General features: G+C 50.5%; 1 protein-coding gene across 6 annotated transcripts in view; it reads left to right on the top strand.

The window, feature by feature from the left end:
- LOC105467913 (myosin heavy chain 11) overlaps positions 1-17,434 on the top strand; it is a 152,802-nt gene that overhangs the window by 100,183 nt on the left and 35,185 nt on the right. For all 6 annotated transcript variants that reach the window (XM_071084164.1, XM_071084165.1, XM_071084163.1 and 3 more), the window contains 11 exons: positions 1,965-2,079; positions 5,143-5,336; positions 7,289-7,410; positions 7,514-7,583; positions 7,727-7,887; positions 10,237-10,345; positions 12,579-12,710; positions 12,801-13,007; positions 14,284-14,421; positions 15,832-15,955; positions 16,889-17,060. In XM_071084164.1, the coding sequence (XP_070940265.1) occupies positions 1,965-2,079; positions 5,143-5,336; positions 7,289-7,410; positions 7,514-7,583; positions 7,727-7,887; positions 10,237-10,345; positions 12,579-12,710; positions 12,801-13,007; positions 14,284-14,421; positions 15,832-15,955; positions 16,889-17,060 (1,544 nt within the window). The remainder of the gene's footprint in view (positions 1-1,964; positions 2,080-5,142; positions 5,337-7,288; positions 7,411-7,513; positions 7,584-7,726; positions 7,888-10,236; positions 10,346-12,578; positions 12,711-12,800; positions 13,008-14,283; positions 14,422-15,831; positions 15,956-16,888; positions 17,061-17,434) is intronic.

Genomic DNA, 17,434 nt, shown 5'->3' with positions numbered 1-17,434 from the left:
CCTGCTTTTCTTGTATGGACTCTAAATCCTTCCTGCTACAAGTTATACCCAACAGGCAGGGCCAACTGGAATGGGGTAACTAATACATCCACACCTGGCTTCAACAAAAATCTCCCATGTCACGGCCTTGGGTTTGCTATTGCCAGCCAGCTCTGGCCAGGGAAATCTATGATAGTTGTATTTATCATCATCATCATCAACATGCCTTGGCTGTTACTGTATAGGCCCTTGCCCTATGGCTCTCAAGGGTCCTGGATAATGTACAAAGGACATAGCTTAGTCTGGCTTGCAGAATTGTAGTATTCTATTGACCCATCAGTACCCCCACTGCATCATGGGAACAGGCAGGGCTCTCTACCAGGGGGTGGCAATAGAATCCAATCTGGCCCACAGCTTGTTATTGTAAATAAAGTTTTATTGGAACACAGCCATGCCCGTTTGTATACATAGTGTCTATGGCTGGCTGCTTTTGTACTACAGCACCAGAGTTGAGTAGCTGCAACAAAGACTGTATGACTTGGCCAGGCGTGGTGGCTCACACCTGTAATCCCAGCACCAGGGCAGGTGGATCACTTGAGGTCAGCAGTTTGAGACCAGCCTGGCCAACATGGTGAAACCCCATCTCTGCTAAAAATACAAAAAAAAAAAAAAAATTAGCCAGGCATGGTGGCACACACCTGTAATCTCAGCTACCTACCCAGGAGGCTGAGGCAAGAAAACTGCTTGACCCAGGAAGGTGGAGGTTACAGTGAGCTGAGATCACACCACTGCCCTCCAGACTGGGCAACGGAGAATGACTCTGTCTCAAAAACAAAATAAAAAGAACACAAAACACTGTACAACTTGCCAAGCCAAAAATATCTACTATCTGGGCCTTCACCAAAAGTTTCCCAACTCCTAGCCTATATTCAAGGGAGTATATGTTCCTTTAAGCATATAGAGACAATACTTTTATTTTCCCTACTTCATCAGTGGATTTTTTTTCAGCGGGTTTGTTTTCAGTCTTCTCTCAGATCAAGCCTAGCTATTATCCTGATAACCCACATCCCATAATAACCCAGCAAAGCTGTATTATCAGTTCCTTTCATTTAATATTTACCACAATAAAAATTAGGGCTTTGGGCATGTCAGCATTTGAATCAGGAATGTAAAAAGCCTGTATGTCCTTTTTCTGTATATCCATGTATCAGGATCTCTGAGTTACAAATTATGCTCATTAGAGAGTAGAAAACAGGATGCCATGCTTAATTAATTAATTTATTTATTTATTTTGAGACAGAGTCTCACTCTGTCGCCCATGCTGGAGTCCAGTGGCGCAATCTCAGCTCACTGCAAACTCCACCTCCCAGGTTGAACCGATTCTCCTGCCTCAGCCTCCCGAGTAGCTGGGATTACAGGCGTGCACCACCGTGCCTGGCTAATTTTTTTTTGTATTTTTAGTAGAGATAGGGTTACACCATGTTGGTCAGGTTGGTCTCGAACGCCTGACCTCAAATGATCCACCCACCTTGGCCTCCCAAAGTGCTGGAATTACTGGCGTGAGCCACCACACTTGGCCGCCGTGCTTAATTTCTAAACCAGGAAGATGATGAGGGGGGAATTTTGCATGTCGGCTGGAGGGCATCTGCCATCATGAAATCTCTTAATCTTGTATAACTCACAGGCACTGTGCTGGCTTAGGAGGAGGGAGGCTACCACAGCAACGTTAGTAGGAGAATATGGAATGGAAACTAGGCTTTCCCAGCAATGGCTATCGTTGGCTGGTGTCCTACTATGTGGGCACAGGTCCCTGGGCTGTTGGTCTCTTCATTGGTGTTTGCAGAGTCCCATCATGGTGGTCATAAACGTCATTTCCTCTCTGACCTCAGAAGATCTGGAAGGACAATGGGAGGGCTGGGGTCCTGGCCTTGGTTTCTAAGTTTCTAGTTTCCCAGGGGTTCTGACCAGCAGGGTGTCGTTGGCAGGTGGACTACAATGCGAGTGCCTGGCTGACCAAGAACATGGACCCGCTGAACGACAACGTGACTTCCCTGCTCAATGCCTCCTCTGACAAGTTTGTGGCCGACCTGTGGAAGGACGGTAAGGCCTTCTGGGCTCAGGTCCATGTTCTGCTTTGAGCTGGAGAACTGAACACCCAAGTCCCCCGACTCCCACACCTGCCCCAGGAGGGGAGGCCTTTGCATGGGGGCAGGGGAAGGAAGAGCATTGGCGTGTGCTGGTGAGTGATGTCTTGTTGAAACAATCTCTTCCTGAATGGGCGTCCCTGAGCGCCTCAATCCTACATGTCCCCAGGGGATGAGGTCCTGAGGTCAGGGCTCAGGCGATAGACGGGAGAAACAGCATGCCAGGCAGGGGGAGTTAGACTGCCCTGTCCAGTCAGAAGGACTTTGCTGCATCTTGTCTCTGCCACCTCCTAGCTCTGTGGTCTTGGATGAGTCACTCAGTGTCATTAAGCTTCATTGCCCTCATTAGTAAAACCAGGAAACACAATAATAGTTGCCACCTCTACTAGGGGTATTGTGAGGGTTAAATTAGACCAGTGGTGCTCAAACTCAAGCAGGCATCATGACCCCCTGGAAGGCTTTATTTATTTATTTAGGGACAGAGTCTTCCTCTGTCACCCAGGCTGGAGTGCATTGGTGCGATCTTGGCTCATTGCAGCGTCCACCTCCTAGGTTACAGTGATTCTCCTGCCTCAGTCCCCCGAGTAGCTAGGATTACAGGCACAAGCCACCATGCCTGGCTAATTTTTGTATTTTTAGTAGAGACGGGGTTCCCCCGTGTTGCCCAAGCTGGTCTCAAACTCCTGACCTCAGGTGATCTGCCCGCCTCAGCCTCCCAAAGTGCTGGGATTACAGGCATGAGCCACCACACCTGGGCCTCTTTGGAGGGGTTTTAAAAACTCAGATGGCTGGGCCTACCCTAAGATCTGATTTTGCAGGTCTGGGGCCAGGGATGGGGCGGGCCTGAAAATGTTCATCCCAGGTGATGCTGCTGGTCTGGGCCGGACCACACTCCAGCTCCCTTTGAGAGCCAGTGAGAAGATGATCCCTGGGAAGAGCTGCTGGAGTGATCATGAGGGGAGGGGGTTTGCTGTTTGTCCCTGGCTGTCAGCGTCCACAGCAGGTTTTGTTCTTGGCACAGGGCCCTTGGGCCTGGGGCTTATAGGACTGATCTTCCCTTGTTTTAAGCTAAAAAAGGCTCCAGGAGGGGCCAGCTGTGCCCCAACCGTATGCCAGGCTCTGGCCCTAGGGAACAGCATCGCACCCTGGGTCTGTGTCACCCCAGGAAACACGATGAAGCCTGCAGTCCCTCCCCTGTGGGGCCCACAGTCTTGTGGGAGAGATAAGACTCTCAAAGACAAGCAGAGAGATTGTTGCATAAGGCTGCACACAGTGGCTCACACCTGTAAATCCAGCACTTTGGGAGGCCGAGGCGGGAGGATCACTTGAGGTCAAGAGTTGGAGACCAGTCTGGCCAACGTGGTGAAACCCTGTCTCTACTAAAAATACATAAAACTAACTGGGCATAGTGGTAAAAATACATAAAACTACTGGGCACCTGTAATCCCAACTACTGAGGAGGCTGAGTCAGGAGAATTGCCTGAACTCAGGAGGCGCAGGTTGCAGTGAGCTGATATTGCGCCACTGGACTTCAGCCTGGGCAAAAGAGCAAGACTCTGTCTTGAAAAAATAAAACTAAATAAATAAATAAATAAATAAAAACAAAAATTAGCCAGGCGTGCTGGTGGGTGCCTGTAATCCCAGCTACTCAGGAGGCTAAGGCAGGAGAACCACCTGAACCTGGGTAGTGAAGGTTGCAGTGAGCTGAGATCGCGCCACTGTGCTCCAGCTGGGCAACAGAGTGAGATCTTGTCTCAAAAAAAAAAAAAAAAAGAGATTGTTACACGGAATCTAACTGAGTCCAAGATGAAGAAATGAAGAAATGGTGCTGTCCACGGCCTGTGGATTGGGCTTGGCATGTGCGGGATCTGTTGGGCTGGTAGAAAAAGAACATTGGTGGCGATGATGATAATGACGATGGCTGGGCGCAGTGGCTCATGCCTGTAATCCCAGCACTTTGGGAGGCCGAGGCGGGGGAATCACTGAGGTCGGGAGTTTGAGACCAGCCTGACCAACATGGAGAAACTCCGTCTCTACTAAAAACACAAAAAAATGAGCCAGGCGTGGTGGCGCATGCCTGTAATCCCAGCAACTCAGGAGGCTGAGGCAGGAGAATTGCTGGAACCTGGGAGGCGGAGCTTGCAGTGAGCCGGCATTGTGCCCATTGCACTCCAGCCTGGCCAACAAGAGTGAAACTATGTCTCAATAAAATAATAATAATAATACCTACTTTTTGTTGAGCACTTACTGATGTGCCAGGCTTCTATCTTGGAGAGTGTGCTGTATCTTCTGCCTCAGAATATTTCTTCTGTGGATACCTACATTGTTACCCACCCATTTCTTTCTGGTTTCTGCTCAAATATGCAACTTAGCAGATCCCACCACACTACCTCCTAATCTAAGAGAGCCACCCTCATCACTCTCTCTCTGCTTTACCCTATTTTTATTTTTCTAAGCACACCTAACTACTCAAGATATTCTATACTTAACATATGTGATCACTGTCTGTCTCCTTCCCAGTGATATAAGTGGGGTGAGAGGGCCGGGTCTTTTTTTGGTCACGGCGGTGTCCCCAGGGCCTGGAGCACAGCAGGTCCTCAATAACTATTTGTTGGTGGATGAAGGATTGGAGACTAGCAGGGAATAAGTGCCTTCTGTGCCTTATTTTCTTATCCCTGCCCTAGGAGGTAGATGGTTTTATTACCTCCGTTTTGTAGAAAGGGAGACTGAGGCACAGGATGGTGCCAAGCCAAGGCTAGTCGGTGAGTGGACAGCAAGAGCAGGCTTGACTCCTAGGTCAGCGTGACTCCATCACAGGGAATTTGTTCTTTCTGCCACTCAGGTGCTCTCAGGATTTCCCAAATAGACAGTACTTGGAAACCCTGACTGCTGAAGGAGGCATTGGTGATGGATGGAAAGATTGGAGTGGGCAGGTTGGTGGGTGGGGCGGGGTCTGGGCCTCTGGCCTAGTTAGGGGTGGGTGGGCCAGAGGCTGATACCACCTGGCTGTGCCCCATAGTGGACCGCATCGTGGGACTGGACCAGATGGCCAAGATGACGGAGAGCTCGCTGCCCAGTGCCTCCAAGACCAAGAAGGGCATGTTCCGTACAGTGGGACAGCTGTACAAGGAGCAGCTGGGCAAGCTGATGACCACGCTGCGCAACACCACGCCCAACTTCGTTCGCTGCATCATCCCCAACCACGAGAAGAGGGTGAGGCCCGCCCCCCAGACCCCGGGGCTCCCAGAAGCCAGGGCGCCCCCAAGCAGTCACAGCGTCCCCTAGGCGCCCTCCGCCCCTACCTACCCCGAGGACCCCATTTGCCATGCGGGGAAGGCTATCTGAATTTCAGACCCATCCCTGGAGGCAAAGGAGGAAGGGAGGACGGATCCAGAGACTTTCAGCCGTGGAGCTGCTGTGCAGGACATCCAGCCACTCATTCATTCATTAGCCCAGGAAGTATTCACTGGGCTCCTCCCTGTGCCGGGTGCTGGGGAGACAGTGTTAGAAAAATTGTAGTCCTTGCCTATGGGTTTCTCTTAATCTGGTGCAGGCATCTTCACCTTGGGTGATTGTCTCCTCTATGTGGACATGTCTACAGACATTTTTGGTTGTCACAACCAGGAGGGGGCTGCTAGTCAGCATCTAGTAGGTAGAGGCCAGGGATGCACTAAGCATTGTACAATGCACAGGACAGTCCCTCAACCCCCCGCACAGAATCCCTCCAAGATGCCACTAGTGCTGTACGGGGAGAGGTAAACACACAGCCGATGATGGTGATGGAATGTGGTCAATTACGAGAACAACAAAGAGCCAGGGCTCCTCCCACAGCCTCAGGACTCAGAGAAAGCTTCTGGTGAACTTGAACTTTAAGAATGTGTAGCCATCAACTTGGTGACAAGGAAGGCAGGGTAGGGAGGGCACGCTAGCAGAAGGCCCAGGATAAGCAAGAGTGTGGAGGTGAGAAATGAAGGATCTCGGTAAGAAAATGCTAGATACTGGCAGGTGTGTGGCTCATGCCTGTAATCCCAGCTACTCAGGAGGCTGAGAAAAATCTCTTGAATCCAGGAGGCAGAGGTTGCAGTGAGCTGAGATTGCACCACTGCATTCCAGCCTGGCCAGCAGAGTGAGATTCCATCTTTAAAAAAAAGGAAAAAGAAAAAAAGAAAATCCTACATAGGTCATTTCATGTTGCAGATGTGTGAGGGCATGAGGTAGGAATCAGACGGTGTGTGAGGTAGGAATGAGGCTGAATGGGTAGGCAGGGGCTAGATTGTGGTGCTCCTTGTGTTCTTTCTGGAGCTTGGCCTTCTCTGTCTAGGGATGCCACTGGGGGTGTTTAAGCAGGGCTATGGCATGGTCCAATTTATGTTTTAGGAAGTGAATGAGGGGACTGGACATATGCTGGCTCATGCCTGTAATCCCAGCACTTTGGGAGGTTGAGGTGGGAGGATCACTTGAGACCAGGTGTTCAAGGCTAGCCTGGGCAACATAGCAAGACCCTGTATCTACAAAAACATTTAAAAAAAGTATCCAGGCATGGTAGCACATGCCTGTGGTCCCAAATACTTGGGAGGCTGATTTGGGAGGATCACCTGAGCCCAGGAGTTTGAGGCTGCAGTGAGCCATGATCACGCCACTGGATTCCAGCCTGAGTGACAGAATGGGACCCTATCTCAAAAAATAAAAAACAAAAAGAACAAAGGAAAGCGAATGAGGGGATTGAGGGGAGAGGCAAGACTGGAGAGAGAAGACCAGGTGGGTGGTTTCTGTGGTTGTCCAGGCAGGAGAAGATAGTGGAGACAATGGTGGTGAAGAGAAGTGGGGGGGTTGGGAGATATTTGGGAGCTAGAACCAATCAAACTGCTGATGGACAGGAAGTCAGGGAGAGGAGGTGATGAGGAGGAAGCCCCAAGTTCAGCCAGGCGATGCTAGTGTCATCAAGAACCAGAGAGATCATGAGGCAGCCAGTGCCAAAGCAAAGAGATGAAAACCCAGAGAGGGGGCACTGCTTTGCCCCTCAGCCCTCAGCTGAGCTCTCCCTGGGTGCTTCTGTTGGTACCCTCGTGGCCTGGCCAGGTGGGATATCCAGGTAGGAGGTTTGGGGCTTTGCTGCACCGTGGGTCCTGGCCCCAGGGATCCACTGCCCTCTTTGGCCTTTGCAGTCTGGCAAGCTGGATGCATTCCTGGTGCTGGAGCAGCTGCGGTGCAATGGGGTGCTGGAAGGCATTCGCATCTGCCGGCAGGGCTTCCCCAACCGGATCGTCTTCCAGGAGTTCCGCCAACGGTAAGTCCCAAGGTCTGGCCCAGGTAGGGCAGGGGGTGAGCGGGACTGGGCAGAGGAATGGATGCTGGAGGTACACGGGGTGATTTCTGCTCTGTGTTTCAAGCTACGAGATCCTGGCGGCGAATGCCATCCCCAAAGGCTTCATGGACGGGAAGCAGGCCTGCATTCTCATGGTGAGCTCAGAAGTCCACCAGAGACCTCCCAACCTCTGGCCGCAAGCCACCTGCTGCTCTTGGTGGGACTGTTCTTACCCATGTCATCACTGGCCAGATGGCACAGCAGAAATCAGGAGCTCTTCTTTTCCTTCCTTTTGCAGATCAAAGCCCTGGAACTTGACCCCAACTTATACAGGATAGGGCAGAGCAAAATCTTCTTCCGAACTGGGGTCCTGGCCCATCTGGAGGAGGAACGAGATTTGAAGATCACCGATGTCATCATGGCCTTCCAGGCGATGTGTCGTGGCTACTTGGCCAGAAAGTAAAGATGCTTTCCTGCATCCTAATACCTCGAACGCAAATCACAAACAGGGGCCTTTCTGTTCTGATTGCGCAATTTTAAGAGGCCACCTGTTTACTATGCATCATTGACTGAGTGACAGTTTTTTCTTGAGGTGGAAGAAATGCTTCTACTTTAAATAAATGTACCAGTTACGAGTGCAGGAAGGGAATGAGTTTTAGACCTGGGTTTTCATCCTGGATGCCCCAGTTTCTGCTGAGGAACCTTGGACGAGTTACTCTACCTCTCTGAGCTTCAAGTTTTTTTAGCTGGAAACAGCATAATCATTTTGACCTCAGAGAGCTGTTCATGAGGTGTCACTAAGATATAACGCATGACGAGAGCTTAGAACAGTGTGTGGTTCTCAGGTCACAAATGCTGGTGGTTGTTTGTCCCTCCCTCCCTCCTTCCCTCCCTCCCTCCCTCCCTCCGTCCCTCCCTTCCTCCCTTCCTTCCTTCTTTCTTTTTGAGACAGAGTCTCTGTCTCTCTCTGTCGCCCAGGCTGGAGTGCAGTGGTGCAGGCTTAACTCACTGCAACCTCTGCCTCTTGGACTCAAGCAATTCTTGTGTCTCAGCCTCTCGAGTGACTGGAATCACAGGCGCCCGCCACCACAGTGGGCTAATTTTTGTATTTTTAGTAGAGACGAGGTTTCACCATGTTGGCCAGGCTGGTCTCAAATTCCTGGTCTCAAGTGATCCACCCGCCTTGGCATCCCAAAGTGCTGGGATTATAGGCGTGACCCACTGCGCCCGGCCTAGAAATGTTAGAATTGGATAAAGCATCAAGGAAAGAGGACTTGACCGTGTCTAGATACCCATGTCCCCATGGGATTTATAAGGCAGGGTTTTAGAGGGTGTGATGTCCCATCTGTTCTGTGAAGACTGGGAGCCAGGGAAGGGTTCGGGTTCCTCAGTGAAAGTCACACCCCAGGGACTGCAGGAACAGGTGGAGCCGCTCTCTATCTGGGGCTAGTGTTGTCACTGGGCAGAGACCACACCCTCGCCTGCAGGACCCTGACGTGTCAGGTTCATTCATTGACACATGGACCCAAGATGGTCAAGGCCAGATTTGGGAGCTCTTGGTCCTTCCGCAACAGACCTAACTTGTCAAGTTTCCTTACTAAATTCCCTGTTGCTGTCCCTCCTGGTTCCAGGATGACTGGGACAATTTGATTCTTAAAGTTTTCCCATGTCTAAGATGGCAGCCAAGCAGGGAAGACAGAATTCCGTTCACTATTCTATCTGTTTCTCAATCTGATAGCCCTTAAATGGGAAGAGTGCTGTTCAGGGTCACAGTTTGAAATTCCTAAAACAACCCAGGAGAGAATGGGTTTGACAGGGCTGGGTATGGTAGCTGACACCTGTCATCCCAGCACTTTGGGAGGCCGAGGCAGGAGGATGGCTTGAGCCCAGGAGTTTGAAACCAGCCTGGGCAACATGGCGAGACCCCTATCTCTAGAAAAAAAAAAAAACCTTTAAAAATTAGCTCGGCGTGGTAGCATGTGCCTGTAGTCCCAACTACTTGGGAGGCTGAGGCAGGAGGATCACTTGAGCCCAGGAATTTGAGGCTGCAGTGAGCCATCGCACCACTGCACTCCAGTCTGGGCCACAGAGCCAGACCCTGTCTCTGAAAAAGAAAAAAAAGAAAAAAAAAAGGTTTGTCTGAAACAGCTGGTGCAGGCTGGGCACAGTGGCACCTACCTGTAATCCCAGCACTTTGGGAGGCCGAGGTGGGTGGATGACCTGAGGGTCAGGAGTTTGAGACCTGCCTAGCCAACATGGGAAACCCCATCTCTACTAAAAATACAAAAATTAGCCAGGCATGGTTGTGGGCACCTGTAATCCAAGCTACTCGGGAGGCTGAAGCTGGAGAATCACTTGAACCCCGGAGGTGGAGGTTGCAGTGAGCTGAGATTGTGCTACTGCACTCCAGCCTGGACAGCAATGAGTGAAACCCTATCTCAAAAAAAAAAAAGTAAAAAAAAAAAGAAAAAACAGAAACAGCTAGTGCAGCCGGGGTGTACAGAAGCCCCATTAGGAATGATGCACATAGATGCGTTTTCTGAGCGGTGTTTGGATCTCAGCTAAGTCCAGGGCATGTTGTGAGCCCTGGGTCTTCCTTGTCCACTGAGAAAGGCTCTGGCCTATAGATGATTTAAGTTGTTTGCAGCCAGACAAAACATGTGTCACACAGGGTTTCTGGAAGAACCTGAGCTGGGGAGAATGGGGCATGTCCCTGTGCAGGTTGGGGATACGGTGGGGCAGGGCTCTGTGGACAGCAGGGTGAGGCTTCATGACCGCCCCCCCACCCTTCTCTTCCCCACTCCCTAGGGCTTTTGCCAAGAGGCAGCAGCAGCTGACCGCCATGAAGGTGATTCAGAGGAACTGCGCCGCCTACCTCAAGCTGCGGAACTGGCAGTGGTGGAGGCTTTTCACCAAAGTGAGTGCTCTGCCCCAGCCCCCTTCCCGGGGGCCCGCAGCCCTGGCTCTTCACTCTGGAGCCTCCACATTTGGGAAAGGAGGTGGTCACAAGTGGGCGCGGAATGGAGGGCTTCAACTCAGACCTTGCGTGTTGGCGGTTCTCTGGCCCGAGGAGGCCCTGTCCTTTGGTACATAGGCTATAGCCAGGACCTTAACACAAAGTATTAATATTTCCATCAGCACTGGAATCCCTCATGTGGCCCATTTATAGCCCTGGAGACCACTCTGTTCTCCAGTTCTGTAATTCTGATGGTTCAAGAATGCTGCCGGGGGCGGCGGCTCACGCCTGTAATCCCAGCACTTTTGGAGGCCGAGGGACATGGATTACTTGCAGTCAGGAGTTCGAGACCGGCCTGGCCAACATGGCAAAACCCCGTCTCTACTAAAAATACAAAAATTAGCTGGGTATGGTGGCAGGCACCTGTAATCCTAGCTACTCAGGAGGCTGAGGCAGGAGAATCTCTTGAACCCAGGAGACAGAGGTTGCATTGAGCCAAGATCATGCCTGCACTCCAGCCGGGGTGACAGATTGAGACTCTGCTGCTTTTTGGAAATGTTCATCCCCACTGAACCAACTTCTGAAAAACTATCCTAAGAAAATCGTCTTAGCCAAGTGTAGTGGCTCACGCCTATAATCCCAGCACTTTAGGAGGCCAAGGCGGGAGGATCACCTGGGTTTAGGAGTTCAAAACCAGCCTGGCCAACATGGTGAAACCCCATCTCTACTAAAAATACAAAAATTAGCTGGATGTGGTGGTGGGCACCTGTAATCCCAGCTACTCAGGAGGTTCAGGCAGGAGAATCGCTTGAACCCAGGAGGCAGAGGTTGCAGTGAGCTGAGATCGCAAGATTGTGCACTCCAGCCTGGGTGACAGAGCAAGACTCCAACTGAAAAAAAAAAAGAGAGAAAAGAAAAGAAAATCAACAGTTAAGGGCATTCATTATGGCCTTATTTACAATAGCAGAATTTCAGTGTCTGGTCCTAGCTGAATGATGAGTTCAATAATGGTTCATCCATCAATGGAATGTTTTCAGCTATTTAAATGATGGCTTGGATACTGAATAGGTCTGCTAAAAAAAAAAAAAAGACATCTACCTAGCTGTCTAGCTGCACACTGTGGCATGTGCCTGTAGTCCCAGCTACTCTGGAGCTGGGGCGGGAGGATCGCTTGAGGCCAGAAGTTCAAGGCTGCAGTGAACTCTGATTGTGTCACTGCATTTCAGCCTGCATGACAGAACAAGACCATCTCTTAATAAATACATTAACTTAAAAACATGGCTATGTCAAGTTGTAAGAATGATGTAACAGCGTGGGGTGATAAATATAATTTTTTAAAAATTTTATTTGTGGAGACAGGGTCTCACTCTGTCACCCAGGCTGGAGTCCAGTGGCACAGTCATGGTTCCCTGTAGCCTCAACCTCCAGGGTTCAGGCGATCTTCCTACCTCAGCCCCTTCAGTAGCTGGGACTACAGGCACACACCACCATGCTTGGCTACTTTTCTTTGTAGAGATGGGGTCTCATGATGTTGCCCAGGTTGGTCTCAAACTCCTGGGCTAAAGCACCTGCCTCGGTCTCCCAAAGTGCTGGGATTACAGGCATGCACCACTGTGCCTGGCTGTATCTTACAATTTTAAATAATAAAAGCAGCCGCTAACACTAGGCAGCACGGTCTTAAGTCTGTTTTTTAAACATAGAAAAAGAGCCAGGAAGGAAATGTAAACAATGTTAGTAATGACTTTGATAGGGAGGTGGGTGGGATATGAAAGATTTTTTCTTTTCCCTTTTGTCCGTGAAAGTAAATAGCATTTTTCAGCAGTAGTTCTCTGTTGGGATGGTTCTAAAGTGGGAAAGATGAGACCTTTTCCTTTCACTTTGCACCTTTTCCGGTGCTCTGATTTAGAGTTCCTCAATCTTGCCACTGTTGACATTTTGGGGTGACTAATTCTCTGTTGTGGGGGCCGTCCTGCACACTGTATGGTGTTCAGCAGCATCCCTGGCCTCTACCCACTGGATGCCACAGCCACCCCCCACCCCAGTTGTGACAACCACCAGTGTCTCCAGACAGTGTCCCCTAGTGGGGATCGGTGGGGGCGACATCGTCCCTGGCTCAGAACCACCGATCAAATTTATTATGACAACATATCCCTTTGCCACAAAAACAAATGACAGGCTGACTATGTGTGTGCAGGTGAAGCCACTGCTGCAGGTGACACGGCAGGAGGAGGAGATGCAGGCCAAGGAGGATGAACTGCAGAAGACCAAGGAGCGGCAGCAGAAGGCAGAGAATGAGCTTAAGGAGCTGGAGCAGAAGCACTCGCAGGTACCCGTATGGATGTGTGGCTGGGGCCGCCGGGGAGCAGGACTTGGCCCCGTGGGGCTCACCCGCCTCCTCCCCACCCTCTGAGTGCAGCTGGCCGAGGAGAAGAACCTGCTACAGGAACAGCTGCAGGCAGAGACAGAGCTGTATGCAGAGGCTGAGGAGATGCGGGTGCGGCTGGCGGCCAAGAAGCAGGAGCTGGAGGAGATACTGCATGAGATGGAGGCCCGCCTGGAAGAGGAGGAAGACAGGGGCCAGCAGCTACAGGCTGAAAGGAAGAAGATGGCCCAGCAGATGCTGGTAAGCTGTCACAGGGGCAGCCCGTGGTAGGTAGGCAAATCACTTGACCCTCACTGCAGGCCTGTGGAGGTGCATCCAGGGATACGTGTCCCTGCTGGGACAGACGATGAGACGGAGGCTTGGTGAGGGTCAGTCATCTGATCAAGGCCACACAGCTGGGGTTGGGACTTGAGCGCAGCGAGCCCACTCTGTTCTACTGCCCTGCATTGCATGTGCTAACCCCTTTTCTCCTGACAGCAAGCCTGAGTGGAGGATAATTGTATTTATTAGCTATTGCTACATAACAAAATATGCCACACTCAGCAGCTAGAAATAAAAAGTGTTTATCTTGCCTAATCAGGAATTTGGGAGTGGCTTAGGTGAGTGGTTCTGGCTTAGGGTCCGACATGAGGTTGCAGTCAAGGTGTTGGCTGAGGCTGAAGGCTCATCTGGGGCTGGAAGACCCACTTTCACTTGGCTCATTCACACAGCTGTTGGCAGGAGGCCTCAGTTCCCTACCGTGAAGGCCTTGCCTCAGGGCTGCTTGAGTGTCCTTCCAACATGGCAGCAGAGTTCCCCCAGAAGGAGTGATCTGAGAGAGAGAAGAAAGGAAGCCACAATACCTTTTATAGCCTAATCTCTGAAGTTACATTCCATCACTTCCTCCTGATTTGTTGTTGTTGTTGTTGTTAGAAGCAAATCTAACCCTCACTCAAGGGGAGGAGAATTAGGCTCCACCTTTTTGGAGTAGCAAAGAATTTGTGGATCGATTTTAAAACCACCGTGGTACCTACTGTGCCCATTTTATAGATGAGGAGATTGAGGTTCCACGAAGCAGAGGAGCTTACCCAGGTTTTTTTGTTTTGTTTTGTTTTGTTTTGTTGAGACGGAATCTCACTCTGTTGCCTAGGCTGGAGTGAAGTGGTGCAATCTCAGCTCACTGCAACCTCTGCCTCCTGGGTTCAAGCGATTCTCCTGCCTCAGCCTCCCGAGTAGCTGGGATTACAGGAGCCCACCACCATGCCTGGCTCATTTTTGTATTTTGAGACAGGGTTTCGCCATGTTGGCCAGGCTGGTCTTGAACTCCTGACCTCAAGTGATCCACCCACCTTCGCCTCCAGAAGTGCTGGGATTACAGGCGTGAGCCACCATGACCAGGCCTTTATTTCTTCCTTTTAGGAAGCTGCAGAGTTCTGGGCATCATCAGGCCTACCCCCTGCATTCACTAGTCTCCAGATCACCACGAGAGTAAATTTGTTATAACCAAAGCTGTTACTCTTTTCCCTCCACAACAAAGGACCTTGAAGAGCAGCTAGAGGAGGAGGAAGCTGCCAGGCAGAAGCTGCAACTTGAGAAGGTCACGGCCGAAGCCAAGATCAAGAAACTGGAGGATGAGATCCTGGTCATGGATGATCAGAACAATAAATTGTCAAAAGTGAGTAGCGGCCGGGTGCGGTGGCTCATGACTATAATCCCAGCACTTTGGGAGGCCGAGGTAGGTGGATCACTTGAGGTCAGGAGTTTGAGAGTAGGCTGGCCAACAGGGTGAAACTCCATCTCTACTAAAAATACAAAAATTAGCCAGGCATGGTGGCCGGTGCCTGTAATCCCAGCTACTTGGGAGGCTGAGGCAGGAGAATCACTTGAACCTGGGAGGCGGAGGTTGCAGTGAACTGAGATTGTGCCACTGCACTGCAGCCTGGGTGACAGAATGATTCTGTCTCAGAAAAAAAAAAAAAAAAAAAAAAAAGTGGAATCAAGTTTCTGCATTCAAAACAACAGGCTTACCAGGATCAGGGAGATTTGGGGAATTTGGGACTTTCAGTTCTCAAAGCAGAAAAGCCCTTAGAAAACCAGGACAAGCTGGTCACCCTAGTCAGTCGTCACTAACCAGCCCCACGAGGGTGACCTGCTTTTAGTTCTTTGAGCTGGATGTCAACTTGGCCCCTACTGTGAGCCAGGATCTGTGTTCGATGCAGGTATGCATGGTGAAGGAGGACCCTGCCCTCATGGGGCTTACCCTCCAGTGAGATGGCAAATAACCATGATTTGCCATGGCGATCAGGGCTCCGAAGGAAACATTCACCATATTATGAGTGAGGCAGGCCAGGGGCGGTGGCTCATGCCTGCAATCCCAGCACTTTGGGAGGCTGAGTCGGGTGGATTACCTGAGGTCAGGAGTTGGAGGCCAGCCTGGTCAACACGGTAAAACCCTATCTCTGCTAAAAATACAAAAAATTAGTCGGGTGCGTTGGCGGATGCCTGTAGTCCCAGCTACTCGGGAGGCTGAGGCAGGAGAATCACTTGAACCTGGGAGGTGGAGGTTGCAGTGAGCTGAGATAGCGCCACTGTACTCCAGCCTGGGTGACAGAGTAAGACTCTGTCTCAAAAAAAAGAGGAAAGGAAAAAGGGAGAGGAAAAAGAGAAAAGGAAAGGGCAGTGGGGGATAGAGGAAGGGTATTCAGGGAAGGTGTCCTGGAGGAGGTGACATTTAAGCAGAAACTTAAAGATGAAGGAGCAGTTGGAGGGGAGTGGAAAAGCATCTCAGCTGGTTGGCCCACTGTGCAAAGGCCTTGGGGCAGGGAAGAGCTGGCCAGTGGCAGGAATGGAAGGAGGGTACCTTTAGCTGACCATACAATGTGAGGGACAGACTGGCATGAGATGAGATATGGCCAATTTTTGGAAATTGTTAAGGGACTTCTCTTTACCATTTAAAGCTATAGTTGTATTTTGTTATAATGTGGGTTTTTCTTTCAATTGTTTATATGGAAATGACTAAAAGTGAAACATAGATTCTAAAGAAAAGAAAAATGCTAAAGATAGCTCTTTCTCCTTCTCCAAAAAGGAACGAAAACTCCTTGAAGAGAGGATCAGTGACTTAACGACAAATCTTGCCGAAGAGGAAGAAAAGGCCAAGAATCTTACCAAGCTGAAAAACAAGCATGAATCTATGATTTCAGAACTGGAAGGTAAACCAGCTACCAAGACGTTTATTTTTATTTTATTTTGCTATTTTTTGTTTTAGAGATGAGGTCTTGCTCTGTTGCCCAGGCTGCAGTGCAGTGGTGCAATCATGGCTCACTGCAGCCCGAAACTCCTAAGCTCAAGCGATCCTGCTGCGTAGCTGAGACTACAGGCATGCACCACCACACCCAGCTAATTTTTTTTATTTTTTATTTTTGTAGAGATGGGGTTTCGCTATGATGCTCAGTCTGGTCTCAAACTCCTGGGCCCAAGCAGTCCTCCCACCTTGGCCTCCCAAAGTGCTGGGATTATAGGCATGAGCCACTACGCCTGGCCTTGAATGGATATTTTTAAAAGCAGGAAAATCAGAAAGGAAATTTGAGGATGGCGGATCATCCCATTGAGCGAAACTCTATCCTACCTCTCGGAATCACCCTCAGTCAACACACACACTAATAATATGATAAAAGGGCCGGGTGCGGTGGTTTACGCCTGTAATCGCAGCACTTTGGGAGGCCAAGGCGGGTGGATCATGAGGTCAGGAGTTGGAGACCAGCCTGGCCAACATGGCAAAACCCTGTCTCAAAATACAAAAATGAGCCAGGCATGGTGGCGGGTGCCTGTGATCCCAGTGACTTGGGAGGCTGAGGCAGGAGAATCTCTTGAACCTGGGAGGTGGAGGTTGCAGTGTGCAGAGACCGCACCATTGAACTCCACCCTGGGCCAAAAGAGCAAAACTCTGTCTCAAATAATAATAATAATGATGATATGATAAAAGGTGCTGTTCATCAGGAGATAATGGTCCAGGCTGTGGCTATGATGGTTACTGATGGGGGAATATGTGAATTTCCTCCGTGTAAAATGCCTGGGCAGGAAGGCTCATTTCTGGGCATCTTTCCGGGCTCCCCCCCTCCTCAAGAGCACCTCGGTTTTTGCAGTGCGGCTAAAGAAGGAAGAGAAGAGCCGGCAGGAGCTGGAGAAGCTGAAACGGAAGCTGGAGGGTGATGCCAGCGACTACCACGAGCAGATCGCTGACCTCCAGGCACAGATCGCAGAGCTCAAGATGCAACTGGCTAAGAAGGAGGAGGAGCTGCAGGCGGCCCTGGCCAGGTAGTGGGGCTAGCAAGGGGCATTTGCTGTGTGTCCGTGTGTCCCATGGGCCCCCGCTCATTCGCAGTGGCTGTCTTGGTCAAGGTGGCCCCAGGCCCTTGGCATGAACTTTGTTTTCCAGGCCAGGCCAGGCCTCCCACGAGCCTCCCTGACCCCGTTCACTCCCCCAGATCCTCACCTTCGACTTGCTTCTCTCCCCTACAAACACATAGTCTCTTTGCAGTTGATCTCACCTACTCTTGCGGTGTTGCTGCCGCCTCTTCGACATACAGGCTTTTCTCATCTAGACCCCAGTTCTGAATTTCCGATTGCCCAATGAGTCAGTTTCCATGAGCGTCTCAAACACCCCATGTCTAAGGCGGGAATGACCTTCC

Source organism: Macaca nemestrina, chromosome 18 (genome assembly GCF_043159975.1).
Source record: "Macaca nemestrina isolate mMacNem1 chromosome 18, mMacNem.hap1, whole genome shotgun sequence".
NCBI lineage: Eukaryota > Metazoa > Chordata > Mammalia > Primates > Cercopithecidae > Macaca > Macaca nemestrina.
The sequence above is the reverse complement of the archived record's forward strand: the minus strand, read 5'-3'. Positions and strand labels throughout refer to the sequence as shown.